The following is an 18,035-nucleotide window of genomic DNA, read 5'->3' on the forward strand; positions in this document are numbered from 1 at the left end:
CGATGTGCACATCTGGTATTAAGGGCGGGAGAGTCCAGACTCCAGCTCTACATAACAAGGTGACCGTTGGACAGCTTATTGCCCACTCTGGGTCTCAATTTTCTCGTCTGATAAGTGGTCTAGATAACCTCTAAGATGGTATTTAAACTTAATATCCTATAATATAACATGAAAATACACAGCATCACCTATGAAGCGGTCTTATTGAAAAGAATAATCTGAATCTAACCTAGCCTTCAGATCTAACTTTCACTTTGCAGGAATTGCAGAGGATAAAGGAACAAGCTTAACACCATGAGGAAGCAGTCAGACAAATCCAGGAGGTTGAGCATTATGAGCCAGTCAGCCCAGGAGCTAAGGGAAAAGCAGGCAGTGTAGGCGGTGCCAGAAGGAGCACTGTTGTAGATCAAGAGAGGCTTAGAAAACCCCAAACCAGGCACAACATGTAGACTTCACTTAGATCCTGACTGAAGCAAACTAACTGGAAATAGACATTTTTGGAACAACTGGAAAAACCTGAATGTATTGGACCATGTATTAGACATATTAAGAAATGACAGTTACTTGTGTAAGGCGTGATAATGGTGGTTATATAAGAAACTGTCCCTATTTTTAAGACACGTATACTGAACCCACAGGATGTCTTTACTTTAACAGCCCCAGCAAAGAAGCTACATCAAGTCCATGTGATAGAATACTACTAATTGTTAAATATGCTTGATGGCTGTACACAATTTATTGTACTTTCTATTTTTCTTCATGCTTGAGAAGGTGGCTAAATACAAACATCTTGGAAATCTTATGTTATGCCTGAGAAAAACTTGGTGCTCCCCTAAAGAGGACCTGGGACATTACAGCCTGAATTATATGTACACACACTCATCGGTATGTGTGTGCACACACAGAGCCCACAGCCACCCCCCCCCCACGTGTATGTGTATCAAAATCCCTGGAATGACACAGAAGAAACGGGTAACAGTGGCTACCTCTCTAGAGTCGAACTGGGGGACTGGAAGTTTCAGAGTGGAGATGTGTCTTTTCACTACAGATTCTTTTCTACTTTTCTGAATGTTTTGCTATGTGCATCTATCACCTTTTCAAAATAAGGTCCTTAAAAATATTTCAGCAATTACCATCAGCACAATGAAGGGTAATTTTACTCTTACTCTCCCCTGAGTTACTAGGCTGTATCTTTAGCAGTGCAGTTCCTGAGCAACTGTGCAGAGACAAAGTGCTGGAAGCAGATATGCTGAGTGAGTTCCTAGTGTGCTGGTACGACCAGAGTTGCTGCTTAAAATTTATGGGGGGGGTGTTAGGACAAATCGTGTGGGGTTGTGCAGAATGCACGCGAGCCTGGCGTGCTAAGAAACCTGGCTGGACTGCCCCTTCATCAGGAGAAGAACTTAACAGGCACGCGTTTTAGACAACAGCGAAGGCAGAGGCATCTTGAACAGTTCCGAACCTGGGTCTTTCACTGAAGACAAGTTTACTTTTGAAAAAGTACCTCCAGAGGAATGTTAGATGGCAAAACGTGACTTGACGTTTCAAGTACCTATTTAATTCATGTAGTTAGAACAACCCAGAGAGTATATTTTATATATACCTTAGTGGGCAACTTCTTGGTATGATTTCTTCTCATGAAGACCACAGAAGGTTTTAAAATCCCACACCAATAGTCACTCTGCTCCCATCCCTAATGATTGAACAAGTTTGGGTCAGAAGCATATTGTTTTTACCTTAAGAGTTTCAAGTGTGCCATCCTCTTTGGCTAGGACGCTGCCAGTGATTCCTAAAATACTAACCACGTTCACTCTAACCCCGACGTTACTACTGTGGATGCCTGCTTTACATAGTGTCATCAGCTGGTCAGGAGTCATGCACTGTTGAAAGAGAAGGAGAGAGCGTTTAGAGTATTAAACTCAACCGGTTCCAACAGCACGTGCAGCGGGACGGATGGGAGTCAGTCTCTCTCTACAGGCAGCTTGTTCTACAAGGGACACGCACTCTCGGCAGAGAAGTTATTACATATTCTAGTCACTCCTAAATACAGTTGGTGCTCCTGAACTAAGATGAGGCCTGTTCACTTCACTGTCACCATTTAATCCATCACAGCTGTCAGCCTGTAAAAGGGCCTTCAGTTTCCACCTGTTTCATTTCAAGATTTTCACACAGATGTACACAAACCAAAGAGATTCTAATTTCTCTTTAACACTGACCAAAAAAAAAGTGTTTTGAAATGTAAATGTAAACAGGATCATGCAGCTTTAATAAAAATTGGCTGAATCTATACAAGGTAAGAACTTACTCTGAGATTTATGTGTTATGATAAATTATTAAAGACTGTAAAATCCATTAAATTATATAGTGACACCATGCAGTGACAATTTTCATTTTAAATTGATTTGCACACACACGTGGATGCAGGTCTCACAAGAGAGTGGGAATGTCATGTTGCCAAACCATTTCCTGTGAGAAGCAGCAAAGTCTGGTGATTAAGGGCTTAGGATTGTGACTTCCTGGGTTCAAATCCTAGCTGTACCACTTAGCACTGGGCAAATCAGCACAAGTGACTTAACCCTTCTAAATTTGCCATTTGCTCATCAGTAACATGGGGACAAAAATCATCACGCAGAGCTGTTATGAGGATTAAATAATGTTTATAAAGAACTCACTGAACATTAGCTATTATTATACATAAACATACTAAACAGTTCTAAATCATCACACTCATTTCTGAATCATTTGCTGTGCTTCTGCCAAATCGAATGGTAACAGCTAACATGCCCAGGTTTCTCGGTAAATAATGAAAAAAACTCCACAAGTTGGGACTGTTCATAACTAGGACGAGGCTGGCTGCATTACTAGCAGTATGACTCACACCTGTGAGCTGCCTCATTTGTGTACAAACCTACAAGGTAAAGAACTAGACAGGGAAGCACCACACTGTCCTGGTGCCGTCACTCAGCAAGCCTAGTCCTTGGTTTCCTCTCCTCAAAGAGCAGCACAGAGCCAGCGTCCTGCTACTTCTAAAACCCTGTGCTCCAGCCCATAACACAGGCAACCTGAGAATTTATGATTTTAATACATATGAATGACTTCACATTAACTGAGCATGAGCTTCGAGTAATTTTCTGCAAACATCATACTAACCTAGTAAGCTACTGCCTAGTATCATGGAAACATGAATAAAAATCCTTTATATTGTGATACGCCCTACAGTACAGGGTTTTCAGAACTTCTCAATAGCCATATGGCAGGGCAGGCATTATTATCATTTCCATTTCATAGAAACCGAGGGTCAAAAGTTGTGTTCTTGAGAAAAATTCTCAAATATACAAAGAAAAAAAAATTAAAGAGTATATATTAGAGGCCAACACAGCATATACTGTATTCAACAGTAAAACACCAGAGACTTTCCATTAAACCCTGAACAGGATCAAGCCTGGATCAAGCTGCTCTAGAGGTATGGCCCGGGAATGACCAAGGAAGGAAGGCAGACAGACTGCTAGAGGAAAGGAGGCCCAAGAAATGTGAAGCCCAGGGCCAGGAAAGGGCATCCAACTGGATTCTGAAACCACCAAGAATCACAATGGGACCAGCGAAGAGTAACAGAGACTGACAAGCAGGAATCTTCGAGGAACGAGGGGTGCCCCTGGCGACGGTGGGTGACTGTAACCAGGAGAGGTGGGTGGTGCAGTCTGCTAACATGTTACTTAAAACTGGAGGATTTTAGAAAGGAAGGAGCAAGGATGGTTTAGAGCTGTGGTTCTCAAACTTCAATGTGCACGACAATAACCTGGAGAACTTTTTAAAACACAGACATCCCTGGGCCCCTCCCCAAAGCCTCTGCTTCCGAAGACTAGAGGTGAAGCCCTAGGATGTGCCCTTATATACAAAGAGGAACAAGATCACTGATCCAATAGCAAAACTGGCAAAAGATAGGAAAAATCACAGCAAAAAAATTGCAAAGGCCCTTAAAACACAGGAAAAGATATCCAATCTCCTCAAACTAGGAGAAATGCAAATTAAAACTGAGACATAATTTCTCACTATCAAACCAGTAAAAAGCCAACATTTTGACATCATATTCTTCTGGCGAGGCTGTGGCAAAACAGGCATTCTCAAACACGGCTGTGGAGATGCAAAGTGGCTAAGGAGGGGACTACAGTGACATCCAGCAAAGCTACAGAGCCATCTGTTCATCGAGCCGGCAAGCCCACTTCCAGGAATCGATCCCAAAGACACAGTGGCAACAACACAACGCATCTTCTGTAAAAAGGCTATTCACTGCAGTTCCATTCGTAATAGTAAAAGACTGGAAACAACTCAAATATGCCTCAAAGCAGAGAGGCCAAAAAAACATGGAATATGTATACAATGGAGTAATGTATACAATACACATGGATAGGAAGTTGTAAAAAAGAAATGAGAAACATGTCTATATACTACAATGACTAATAAAGGACAGAAGCAAAGCAAGGGCAGAAGCAGTACTTTTAAGAAAAGGGGTGAAATATGAATACATACATATTTGCTTATGTTTTCAAAATAAGAACAATAGAATAATAAATAAATTTTAAAAAACCATAAAGTGTGGTTATCAATGGCAGAAAGGAAACAACAGGGGCAAAGGGGCAGAAGCTAGACCTCTCTAAATAAATATATATATATGTATAATATACATAAAACTTACCATTTTAACCATTTTTAAATGCACAGTTCAGCAGCAGTAAGTACATTTACATTATTGTGCAACTAACCATCACCACCATCGATCTCCAGAACTTTTTCATCATCCCAAACTGAGACCCTGAACCCAGCAATGTCTCCCTACTTCCCCCTTACCCCAACCTCTGGCAGCCACTGGTTCTACCTTCTGTCCCTACGAGTTTAACTACTTTAAGTCCCTCATAAGAGAATTCATACAATATTTGTCCTTTATGTCTGGTTATTTCACTCAGAATAATGTTTTCAAGGTTTATTCATGCAGTAATATTTATCAGAACTTCATTCCTCTTTAAAGCTGAGTAATACTCCATCACATGTATATATCATATGTTTCTCTGAACATATTTTGTTTCAGTTTTAACTCTGACACTGTGTAAATATTTTATGTAATCAAAAAAATAAAAATTAAAGCAACCAAACGAAAAAACCCTTAAAAAAAAAAGCTGCAACAACAGAAGCTAACTTTATAACAAGCCGCAAAGAGAAATTTTTCAAGCAACTTTAATAGTAACTTGTATAATCCTAGAGGGATTTTTTTCCCTGAGGACAAGAATCATCATAAGGAAATCTTAAACTGCATTCAGTATGTCATTGTTAGTAATAACAGCATTATTTTGAAACTATTAAATATATTGGGTAAAATAAAGCAAACAATAATAACGAGTATATAATGATACTTAAAATTCACTGGTCATTTTTTTTTTTTTGATTCATCTTTTTTCTTGTTGTTTTTGGGAGGGGGAGGTAATTAGGTCTATTTATTTATTTTTAGAGGAGGTACCAGGGATTGAACCCAGGACCTCATGCATGCTAAGCATGCACTCTACCACTTGAGCTATACCCTCCCCTTCACTGGTCATGTTTAGAGACTGCTAGGACACCAACTCATTGTTCAGGAAAAAGGGGTGGGGGTGGGAGAAGAATCATACACCTACCCCATCTGTTCTGGTATGTAATTTACTTCAAAGTTACTAAATAACGGATGAAACAGGAAGTTCTCATTTATAGAAGAATCACGGCCAATAAATGGAAAAGAATGACAAAATTAGGGTATCCCCATTTTGAAAGCTCTAATGAAATAATGGCTCTGAGTAACAATTACCACTGGTTGTTACAAGTGACTCCACTGATTAATCTTAACATCACTATTTTATGACAATATTTGTGATATAAAAGTAGAAAATAAATACATACAGCACTACGGATTATTTTTGCCCAAAAAATCTGATCCTGAACGTAATTAAGGCTCTAGACCTAGCTCCCAAATTATAGGAAAAGCGGGAGGCAGAGGGACACGTTAAACAGTAACACTGCTTAGCCAGCCAAACTTGAGAATGGGGAAAACCCTTTAGGACAAAGGACAGCTTCTTCAATGAATAAACAGTATGGGGAAAGAGGGGTAGGAAGGGGAAATGTTACCGATTCAGAGATTCAAGAATCTGTCAATATACTAAAAACTACTAAAATGTACACTTTAAATGGGTGAATTATATGGTAGGTGAATCAAATCTCAACTACAGCCGTTTTAAAAAAATATTTAAGAGATCAAAATATCAACTAAAAACAATATGTGGATCCTGCTTATTAGACGCTGATAACAAACCAATTGGGAAAAAAAAAAGAGAGACATTTTTAAAGCAATCAGGGAAAACTGAACTCTGACTGCATATCAAATGGTAACTTTAAAACGTCTGTTAATTTGGGGGTTTGGGATAATGGTATCGTGGTTAAGTTTTTTAAAAGTTCATTTTCTGTCACAGACACACAATGAAGCACACAATAAAGTATTTATGGGTCACATAATAAGATTTCCTTTACCTATTCCAGGATGCAAAAATAAAAATGTAGGAAGATGAATGAAACAAGAATGACAAGATGCTGAGAATCTATTGACACCTATGATAATGCACATAGGTATTTTTGGGGATGTTTGAAAATTTCCTGCATTAAAAGTAAAACATAAACGTGATAAAGGCACCTATCACAGAGGTGCAGACAGATCTCTGCAGAGCATGTGGAGAATCTGCTTGAAAATTTCTGTAATAAAATGTTTTAAAAAAGACTAATGACTCAGGGAAAATACAAGACATATGTCAAATACATTATATCAAAAAAAAAACTGTGTTTTGGTGGCAGTGGTGGGGAAAAGGAAAAGATTTTACTTTAAGTACTTCTGTTTTCATTTTATAAGGATCATGCCATATTCCTTTAATAGAAATAAATACTTTAAAATAGTTAAGTAATACATTTTGCCTTGGGATCTTTGCTAGTTTCACATAAAAATTTTAAAACCTTACCTGAGAAATGTTCTTGGAGGCCATTGTTTGCAAAAGGGCCCTCAAGGCACTACTTATGGCTTCTAAAAAGTCAACGTGCTTAGCAAAATCTAAAACACAAAAGTGAAATATAAATTTGTCTTTCTCTAAGAAAAGTTATTTTGCAGAAAAAGAATCAAAACAAAGCATGTTAAATGTTAATACATGCTACTGTAATAAAAAAATAAAATAAAAAACACTTGATATTCAAGCCCAAACTTCCAGTTAACATCCCCCTGTGAGCTGTACGTGTGAATCTGAAAGATGACCACAAGTGAAATCAAATGACAGTCCTCAACTTCCAGATGCTACATTTTCATTTCCCTCACACTTTAGCACATGATAAACCCGAATGAGCCTTGGTAGACTGAATTCAGCTTTCCATAGGTTACCATCCCCATGCTGGGCAGACACGGGGCGGAGTCATCTCCCAAGTCAGAGTGCTTCCTCGCCGATCCAAACCCACTGCCTAGCCAACAAGTGTTGCCTGTGCCGGGCCAGGCCCCTCCACCTCTAATGCCTCAGTGGCTCCCATGGTTTTTACCGACCCAACTTCCCCTTCCCATTCCTGCTCATTTTTATCCTTTTCTTATTGTCCCTTCTTCCCACACAGGACAAAAAGAAGGACAGCAATAAACAGTCATGTCAACACAGTGGGACAGAAGGGCGAGGGCCACCCAGGTGAGTTGGCTCCCTTCCCTCTTTGGTGGGAAGGGAAAGTGACTGACATGGTGTGACAGTTTATATTTTCTAAAAATAGCCACAATGGCACTTTCAGTTCTGCACGATCTCCCAGAACTCGGCAGCTTCCCCTATGGATGTAGAGTAATTTCCCCTCCCCTTGAATCTGAGTGGGACTTTGTGGCTTCTTCAATCAACAGAACACAGGAAAATGAAAGGCTAGGGTGTAAAAGGCAACGTGATTTCCACCTGACTCACACGTGTTTGCTCCCCTCCTCTCTCTCAACTCTTGCCCTTGGAAGCCAGCCACTGTGTTATGACACCCAGATCACGTGAAGAGGTCACTTGCCGGGGTTCTGGCTGACAGCCCCACACCAACCACCAGACATGTGAGTGAGCAGACCTCAGATGATTCTGGCTCCCAGTTTCCCAACAGAGGTTTCTCAACCTCAGCACCATGGACATTGTGGACGAGATAATTCCCTGTTTGTATGTCTGTGTGGCCCCTGTGCACTAGACTATTTAACAGCATCTCTGGCCTCTACCCTCTAGATACCAGCAGAAGCCCCCAAGTTATAACAGCAAAAAGTTTCTCCAGACGTTGACAAAAGTCCTCAGGGGCAAAACTGCCACTAGTTGAGAACGACTGGCTTAGACGTCGTGGAGGAGAGACAAGCCGTCTCCACTGTACCCTTTCTAAACCCCTGACACACAGAAATCATGAGAAATAACACATGATTATTGCTGTCTTAAGCCACAAAGTTTTCGTGATTTGTTATGTAGCAATAGACACGCTGGCTTCCTCCCTGTGGCACCTGGCCGCACAGACAGTCTGATGCCCCCTTTTGGGCGGTCTGGTCTGCAGGAGAGCAAGGCAGCTTCTGCACAGGTCTGAATCCAGGCTTGCTATATTTTTCTCTCATTTTACATTCACGTTAGGCACAGATGTGGGGAATTTCTGGAAGTATCACAGATCAGACACTAGGATACTTTGGGATCAGACAGACCTGGGACAGAATCCAGCCTCTGACATTATGTGACCTCTCATTGTGGTCCTGGCTCAAATGTTACCTCCTCAGAGGGGCCTTTCCTACACTAACCATTGTGACATCTCATATCACTCTGCTTTTATTTGTTTCTTCCTAGCTGAAATGACATCACACCTTTACTCCTATGAGAATGCAAGCTCCATGAGCATGATGGCCTTGCCTGTCTTGTTCATGCTTGGATCCCTCGGACCCAGCACAGTCCGTGGCATAAAGTAAGTGTTCAGTAAACACACGTTTAAAGTAAAGGAATGACTCTGACGAAGTTCCTTAACCTCTAAATCTCAGCTTCCTCACCAGGAAGGTAGGGTAATAATGCCTAGCTCATAAAACCTAGTACCTAATAGGCCCTCAAAAATTGGTATAACATTGTTACTATTAAACTTCAAAAAGTCACCATACTGGCTATGAAGAGTAAATTATATTTGATTAAAGCTGTAAGTGTATCCCTGGAAATTCACTAATGGCACATAAAACAGTTGAACAATGTAACTCAATATATACTAGAACATATCTCAGACTCAATTTTTTTTTCTGTCCTACATTCTTAGGAAAATAACCATTACCTTAGATTCAAAATCCTAATCTACACGACTGTTTTACATTATGTGAAATTCATACTTTCCCTAAATTTGGGCAATTTTTATTTAATTCACATGTCTGGCCATTTATCCAAATTGGAGAAGGAAGTTCAAATGACTGCCTTTCTGACAAATTTTCAGTAAAAGGTCAACACATGTGGTATTGTCAGAAGAAATTAAGTAAATGTCAGAAGAAGTTAAACAAAAGAGGTGATTCAAAATGTCCCCTCAACAACTTTGTACAGTATCTAAGAATTTGTAGCACGCCTGAATGTGGGCAAATAGTCAACCCACAAGCAATCAAGAGGCAAATTATATTTAGGTGAATTTTTCAGACTGATTTTCAATGTTCTAATATGGAATTAAAAACATACCCCAAAATGGGCGATACTACCATTCTAACTATAATGAAAAAGAGTGTTCTGCTTCCCAAAATCTAGGCAAACAGGAAATCTAAATGATCTTAGAGCCCAAGCAATGGAGCAAATGACAGACTGACCCAATCTGAAAATACAACAGTGCTCAAAGTTTCTTGACGTTTTGAAGATCGGTATTTTAAATGAAGGAGACATAGATATCGGCGCTTTGAATGCAAGGACCAGATTCTCCTGGAATTTTCTCCCTTCACCTCTGATGTCAGCCACAAACATATGTAGGTATGTATCACAAATTTTCTAACGATTTGGAACTATGTTTTAGCATTAAAATTAAAACAAGTTAAATATGGCTGTGTGATCTTCATACACTTAACTTTCAAACATGGTAACACAAAAAAGCTGAGAGAGATTTAGCCCCAGTCTCCCCGCCAGATTCTCCAATAACAGTTCATTCTATCCATACAGAACCCATAGGGTTACCTTACTTAATAAATCCCAAGTGTTTAGAAGGAATATTTTAGAATATCATCCCTAAATATAAGCAATTACTTTATCAAAAATTTCATTTTGATAAAAGATTGTGTCAACAACAGCTATGAAATTGGAGTTTATTTAAAATCAAAATGTTTAATTATGTTTTCCCGCAATTTCCGTTATTTCTCCAAGGCTCAGCTTGTTGAGGGTTTTCCTGCGATCCCTCCAGGTAATAAATGTGCATGCACCAGTGACCACAAATAGCCCGCTGAACTAGGAGAAACAAACCTAAGAGTTTCTGCATAGCAGAGGCACAGAATATGTGCACTTACTTCAAGTGAAAGATGCTGGTTGGGGATTGGGCTTGTGGTACCTTAACTGGACTCTAACTGAGAAACGGCCCAGAGGAAAGAGATGGCAATTGTGGAACTAGGGCAGACAGGGTTAAGCAGGTCTTAGAAGCGCTAAGAGGCTTGGGTAGGTCCTGCTCACCTGGGGCCCTGGCTGTGGACTCCCCTATTTGGCCCTGCTCCCTGCGGGAAGCCCATGGGAATATGGGTGGGTGGGAGGGGGCATGAGCAATAGCAGCCTTCCACCAGCCACCCCTCCATAGGACATCCTGCTGGGCTGATGGGAGCCATCTCCCTTTCCCACCCTGCCATCCAGATCTCTTTAGGTTTATAAGGCTGCAAGAGAAATACACAGCTATAGTCACCACCTGGCCAAGTCACCTCTGTACCCCAGAGCTGGCCCAGTCCCGGCTTGGCATCTTAGGTATGGCTATGACCTGTCTTAGGTATGGCTGGGCATAGTTTCCAAGTGATCACACCAACTAAAGAACGCACAGCCTGAGCTCTCCTGAAAACGGCATCTATTAACTGACAAATGTTGAAAGGTTGATAGAGACAGAACAATAACTACATTCTGAACATTTATTTACTTAATCTTTAAAAATTAATCTAGAACTTCTAAAACATGCACCATTAAATACACAGCACCTCTTGATAGAGAACAAAATAGATGTCTTAAAGAACTGAGGACGGCAGAGTGGGTACAGCTCAGTGGTAGAGCGCATGCTTAGCATGCACAAGGTCCTGGGTTCAATCCCTAGCACCTCTATTTAAAAACAAAAACAAAAAAAGAGTTGGGGAGCAACTCTTGAAGGAATGCTCATTCAGAAACTTGTATTTAGTCAAAAGTGACCATATGTGGATCTTTTAAGAGTTTCAACTCTTAGACTTAGTGTTGTGTCTGAGAAGGGAAAATGTTAAATTGCTTGCAAGCAATTACAGTAGATTCGTGTCTCCTGTATTAGCCCTCACACCAGACATGAATGGTGGGTAATGTGCAGAATTCTCCTTTACTGTGTAAAATACTACTATTTCTTCTCTGTCTGTTTGTTTGAACTCCTCCAGTTTAATGTGGTGAAGTTAAATGAGCTTCTACGACCGTGAACTCTGACGATCCGTTAGAAAAGCACGCAGTATACCCTGCACTGCTAGGTCATTAAAAAGAACAGTTAGCTACGTACAGTTTCTCTCTAGGTTCCCGTGTACAAATGAAATTAATCCGTATCAGAGATGTGTAATAGAGAGATTCAGCTTTTACCATGCAGAAGTGTTTGAGGAAAGATACATGTTAGAAAAAAGCAAGGTATAGAACCGTGTGTATGGTACTCTTATCATTTGCCTTAAAAACACTCACATATATACCTTTACATCAAGAATCTGTCTGGAGGAATATACAAGAAACTGGTCCCAGTGACCGATTCTGGGAGAGGAACTGGATGGTGTGAGAAAAAGTAGGGAGGCTTTCCATTTTATGGGCTCTCAAAAGTTGTGAAGTCTGTCATACACCTTTGTATTACCTAATCAAGTGTAAATCAAGCGGTTTTATACTTGAGGAAAACTAAAGAATAGAGAATTACCCAAACATCTTAATGCAGCCTAATATTTATGATACTTATGATTCAGCCTGATTTGTCCAGACATAACTGGTACAAGCAAATTTTAATAAAAAAGAAAAATATAACCCACAGGCCTGCTTGCATACCTGGTTTTGACTCTACACCATTGACAACTAAAAATATATGACTTTTAGTGTTCGGGAAAGGTTTCTGCAGGTTGGATGAGAGACAGTATACAATTATGGACTCCAAGTTCCCGCTCGCTCCGAGAATTTTTCACAACAAGGCCCAAATATTTACCTGGCTGGGAAAAAAGCAGCTGTGACAGATGTTGTGCAAGTGTCTGAAGGGCTGCAGGTCCTCCCAGATGGTCCACATCCAGGAGGGACACAAGACTCTGGAGACACACGAGGGCTCTACACTGTACAGTGTTCATTCTGGAAAGCAAGGGAGAGAATGCTGTCTGTTCCTCTCACAGTCACCCAACAGAATCCAGTACTGCATTTGAGCCTAAGCTTCTGGAAGCCTAGGACTGGGACTACCTGCAAGCAGAAGGAGGTCTAGGGCAGTTAGCAAGGAACCTTAAGGTGAACTGTTAACCCGACCAGATCAAACTGCTTGCGTGCGCAAGGCCCCTGAGACACTGCTCACCTATGAGTCACACAGAATCTGCTTGAGAAGAATTGCTATGCACGGCAGCAGGGTTCTTCTTGTTTGTTTTGTTTTTTAAATTATACCCCACCCCACCCCACCAGTCATGGACCATCACTCTCTATTTCCTTCCTCTGCCTTATTTTTTCTTCATAGCCCTTTTTTAGGAGGAAGCGGGGATAATTAGGTTTAATTGTTTTATTTTTTTTTTTTATGGAGGGACTGGGGATTGAACCCAGGACCTCAAGCCTGCTAAGCCCACACTCAACCACTGAGCTATACCCCCTCCCCCGGGCAGCATTTTTAAAATCATTTTTAGTTGTGAAACATGACATACATAAAGTGCTCAATGAACATACGAGTTTAACAGTTTATAAAGCAAACAACCTGCACACCGAGGTGGGTGATAAACGCTGCCAGCACCCTCACAGCCCTCCTACCCCTTCCCCATCACACCCCACCTCCCTGACCCCGATAACCAGATTTTTATGGCCGACGTTTCCTTGCTTTGCTTTGCAGGTTTACCACCTACCTATGCATCCCTAAACAGAACAGTTCAGTGTTACTTGTTTTTGAACTTTGGAAAAACTGAATCACAGAGTGTATATTCTTTTGTGACTTGCTTCTGGCTCAATATCATAAGTGTCACCCATGTTGTGAGCAGTTCCAGTTTGGGTCTTTTTATTGCTGTCTGCGTTCTATTGTATGATTATGTCAGAATTTATGTATCCACTCTGCCACTGATGGACCTTGAGGTTCTTTCCAAGTTGGGGCAACCGTGACCCACCATGCTGTGAGCATTCCCCTGTCTTAGTGCACACAGGCACACGTTTCTCTAGGGAACATACACAGAAATAGGGCTCTTGAATCTGAGCGAGTCAGCACCTTCTGTTTAATGGTCCACCATTTCATATAATAACATAACGACAAGTGGTTTTGAAAATAGAAAAGTTCTTACTTTCTAATCAAAGGTTTCCAAGTGGGGTTCCTAGAACACATGTCAACTGCAATGCTGTTTGGAAAAGCAGTTTTCTCAAAAATCTAAATTTAAAAAACAGTAAAGCAAAGGTTAAAGGGTTTTTTTTAATACATGATCCTTTTATAAAATCCCAACATATGACTTCTAAGCGAGATGTAAGGCTCAATATAGACACACTGCAGCCTACTTCCAGTGCTGTTCATTGCTCTGTTTCCCAGATTGTATCAATCACCTGCGCCTGAAAGTGTGAGCATACTTCTGCACAAAGAACGAATAGCGTTCGTAAGCCTTCCCTGCGCTCTACAGTGAGCCAAGACTGAAAACAGATTACCTTCTTGGGAAGGAGATGGTTGGTGAGAGCGGTGTGAACCTCGTGGGAGAGGCAGAGGGGGGACAGCAGCTGCCCACCGCATTCGCTGAAGGAACCCTCCATAAACGCATCGCTTTCGTCGCTGCTGGAAAGCTCTTCCCACTCGTCGTCAGTGGGATCTGGGAAAGAGGGCAAACCAAACACAACTGGAATACTTAAGACAGTCCTCATGGCAGCTGCCCTCTCGGGCCGGGGAGGAGGTCTAGACGTGAACTGGTCACAAACCTTCACTGCAGCACATGTTGACAATAATTTCCAGAGCAGTCTGTTGAGCTGTCAGCAGTGCTATGGCCTCTCTCAGCTCCTTGTTGGTGGGCTAGAAAAAAAGAGAAAAAAAGCAAATGACCAACTCTCAAATGTTTGGGAAAATATTTTCATGTGACTTTCCTTAGTTAAAGCCTACCAAATGATATTTGCATTTGGAACAGAGGGCAGGGAGGCGGGTAGGCTGGAGAAAAGTCAGAAAGCCCTGGAAGTAGAAATGAGCATTATGACTCCTCTAGGTGCTGTGGTGCGTGCCCCATTCACCGGGTATACATCTATCCGCATGGTTATTCTCTAAGTGTTGCTTAGTTAGCTGGACAGAACAGATAGTCAGGAATTCTGAACTGATTTCACCCTGAAACTTAATCTAATGTGTTAAGAAGTAGCTCAGCACACTAAGGCTCGAACAAGAGTTCATTCTCAGACACCAGGCACTTATACACAACAAACCTGCTTTTAGACGCTTAGATGTCTTAGAAAAGACTGCATTAACAAGAATTACTAACAGGCCCTTAGACGACCGACAGAGCTTGGCTAGGGAGCAGATAGGCTTCCTGGCTTTCTTGGAAGGCTGCAATAAAGCCTTTCTTTAAGACTGAAGAAAGAGGGGTACTTTTTCTTCTGGAAATAAATAACATGAACTTACTTTATCAAGCAACATTCTCAAAATAGATTGTATAAATTTACATGACCTTAACTCTCAAGTCACCTATGAAAAGTGAAGTAGCTACAGTGATGTTCCAAAATAGTGCAGAAGCTAAAAGTTATGCTTATTTTGTCTCAATGTTTCCCAACTTCAACAGTTTTCTAATTGTCTTTTAAATGGCTGCACAATATTCCATTAAATGGATGTATTATAATTTATTAAGCATTCTGCTAGTGTGGAATATTTCAGAGTAGTTGCTATCTTATTTCCTCAGATTTACTGGGACAAAGGTTAAAAACACATCTATAGATCCTGTGACATATTCCTGTTCTCCTTTCCAGAATGTTCATACTCATTTATAATCCTTCAGCAACTTCTTTGTGCAACGATTTAACTGCAGTTTTGAACCATGTCCTCAAAAAAAAAAAAAGGCAGATGGCTAATTTAATAGATGCAGCATAGGAATCCGTGTGTTTGTTTTCCTTTTATTGCTGGCATGAATGTATACAAAATTTATCCCTGTGCACTTCATGCATGTATGATATCCAACTAAACGTTTCTTAGAGCACACTCAAAGCTATGACACAAACATACGCCATTGCGGGGCTTTCATCCACTTAACATGTATGAAGATCTGGCTTAGAACTCTGAAATTAAAAGTTTCACTCCTGTACCTGACTCTCCTGCTCAGAACATTTCCCTAGTTCTGTCATCACACTGACATAAAGAATAGTCTAGAGGAAATGTTATGACATCTGAGACTTGCTTCAAAACATTCAGCAGTGAGAGGGGAGAGTGGGTGGGGAAATAGATGAAATAAAACAGACTATGACTTGATCACTGAGATCTGTCGGGAGCTGGGCAGGGAGAGTCCTACTTCTGCGTGGAACAGCAACAACCTAGGTTGGTTTGTTCTTCACAGATTTGGGATTATACCTTCTCAAGTTAAATGATGCAATTAAGGGTTTTGAGTCTAAAGGACTCCTGCACAAGCCAGCACTGGGCAACGTGAACGCCCAGAGCTGCCTGACGGCGAATTTCTATTCCTGGCACACGACAGCACGATGCCCAGCACCCTACTGGCACTTAAACTCTGGCTGCCTGACCAGCATGTTAACCATCCCATCTGCTCAGCTATGGGGATAGACTTTAAAAAGCAAGTTTTGTTATGAGAAAACACTGCATTTTCTAAGCACCAAAATTCTAAGTAATATTTAGGAAAGTGAATCTCTAATAAGTTAAATATCAACACTTTTATTAAACAGTAGCACTTCTTCTTGGTGGACCTGGACCTCAATCTCCACTCATGCACTCCCTTTAGGGCAGCTGGATGCAAGGCTGGAGTTGGAAAACCCACAGGAGTGCTGTTCTCCTGCTCCCAGCCAGGGACGGCCGACCCTTCAGAGTTCCCTGACAGCACAACAGTCATTTCCACTTCTGCTCAGACGGGAATCTGGGGCTGGGGAAACACGGAATACGTGCATCCGTCAGGATAAAGTGACCTGGTCGGCGTGATGCCGACATCTGCAGAGGATCCTCCAAGCCCCGATCTGTTTCACCTGAAGTTCCACGTGTGGCTCCCAGCTCTGTAACTTACCTCCATGTAGCAACTGAGGAGAAGCTGCTGGGGTTCTTTATAAACACCCTTTCGGACAACAAGGCGCACAGATATGTCTGTCTATCTTGTTTTACTGATTTTAAATTCTACCCCCTCTGATGTAGATGCACAAGTGAGATAAGGAGTAAATGTGGGGCTCAAATATGTGCCCCCTGCACCAAAATGGGGTGATACGATTTTTTAGCCACTTTATGATTTGCAAGCAACTCAAGGGTCTTTTCATTTTTGTGTCCAACCCCAGCACTGAACACAATGCTTTGCACCTAACAGCTGTTCATGGGGACTGGGAAAGTAGTTCATAATGGTAACATCTCATTGCTTTAGAGCACCACCAATGCAGCTTTACCCGACTTCACGAAGGTGGGGAAGTGGTATACTGATAAGTTTATGCCCAATAATAATTTTTTAATGACCTCAGCAGCCTCCTGACTGGCCTTCCTGCCTCCAGGCCCCCTAAACAATACCAACCTGCTTTTACCATGCTGCTCCTTACCCCAACCATTAAGATAGCTCAGGTGATCTGTCCAAAAAGCCTCCCTTTTCTGACAGCCTCTTCCTTTCCTCACCCAGTGGGGCTGAATCAGCTGTGCCTACTCTATAGCTATGACTCCCTGAGAAATCTGGGCACGGCCCTATCACTGTTCTCAGCACAGGCATTACAATAAACTATAATCACATGCATTACAATAAACTATAATCACATGTCTATCCTCTCAAGATGGAAAAGGTCTCTGAAGACACAAACTCTACCTTAATTATGCTTCCATCGGCAGCATCTGGCTCAGTGCCTGGCACACAGCGAGAGCACAGGAAACGTCACCTGGATGAATAAAGCCCGACTCCCTGTCCTCCCTGTCTTCCTGACGACTTGCTCTCCTCCTTGGGGGAAATGTTTTCCCAACGTCTGGCTCTCTCTCTGCTGACTGGCTCAGCTGGCATGCTTCCTGCACCCAAGACTGCTCCGACGGACCCCAACATCACCCCCACTAGCACGTGGATGCCACAATCACCTGGCCTGCGAAAACTACAGACCGTCGTTCATCCTCACAATCACCCAACCTCCTCTGCTCAGCAACACTGGGTAAATGAGACTTTGGCTTGCTACTATGGAGAGGCGAAATACTAAAAAGTAAAAGACACAAGAATGCGAGGGACAATCCAAGCAAAGTGAAAATTCCTTTAGTTTGAAGACAGTCTGGGCGAGAGTGTGTAGCTGAAGTGGGAAGTAAGTTAGGCAGACCCACGCATGTTTCTGAAGTGCTGCAAAAGTGCTGGTCTATCCCATCCTTCGAATCTTCTGTATATAAAAGTTTCATTTTAGACAGATTTCCCCCCTGCCTTGGGAGGTTTCTAATGTTATAATGAGAGTTAATGGGAAAATACGACTGGTTTTACTGAA

At 41.6% G+C, this 18,035-nt stretch overlaps 1 protein-coding gene across 4 annotated transcripts in view; it reads right to left on the minus strand.

The window, feature by feature from the left end:
• Window positions 1-18,035, minus strand: part of HEATR3 (HEAT repeat containing 3) — a 39,454-nt gene that overhangs the window by 10,773 nt on the left and 10,646 nt on the right. For all 4 annotated transcript variants that reach the window (XM_074370784.1, XM_074370786.1, XM_074370785.1 and 1 more), the window contains exons 8-13: window positions 14,334-14,424; window positions 14,070-14,227; window positions 13,718-13,800; window positions 12,409-12,545; window positions 7,026-7,114; window positions 1,737-1,880 (exon numbers count right to left, since the gene is read on the minus strand). In XM_074370784.1, the coding sequence (XP_074226885.1) occupies window positions 1,737-1,880; window positions 7,026-7,114; window positions 12,409-12,545; window positions 13,718-13,800; window positions 14,070-14,227; window positions 14,334-14,424 (702 nt within the window). The remainder of the gene's footprint in view (window positions 1-1,736; window positions 1,881-7,025; window positions 7,115-12,408; window positions 12,546-13,717; window positions 13,801-14,069; window positions 14,228-14,333; window positions 14,425-18,035) is intronic.

Source organism: Camelus bactrianus, chromosome 9 (genome assembly GCF_048773025.1).
Source record: "Camelus bactrianus isolate YW-2024 breed Bactrian camel chromosome 9, ASM4877302v1, whole genome shotgun sequence".
In the NCBI taxonomy this organism is placed as follows: domain Eukaryota; kingdom Metazoa; phylum Chordata; class Mammalia; order Artiodactyla; family Camelidae; genus Camelus; species Camelus bactrianus.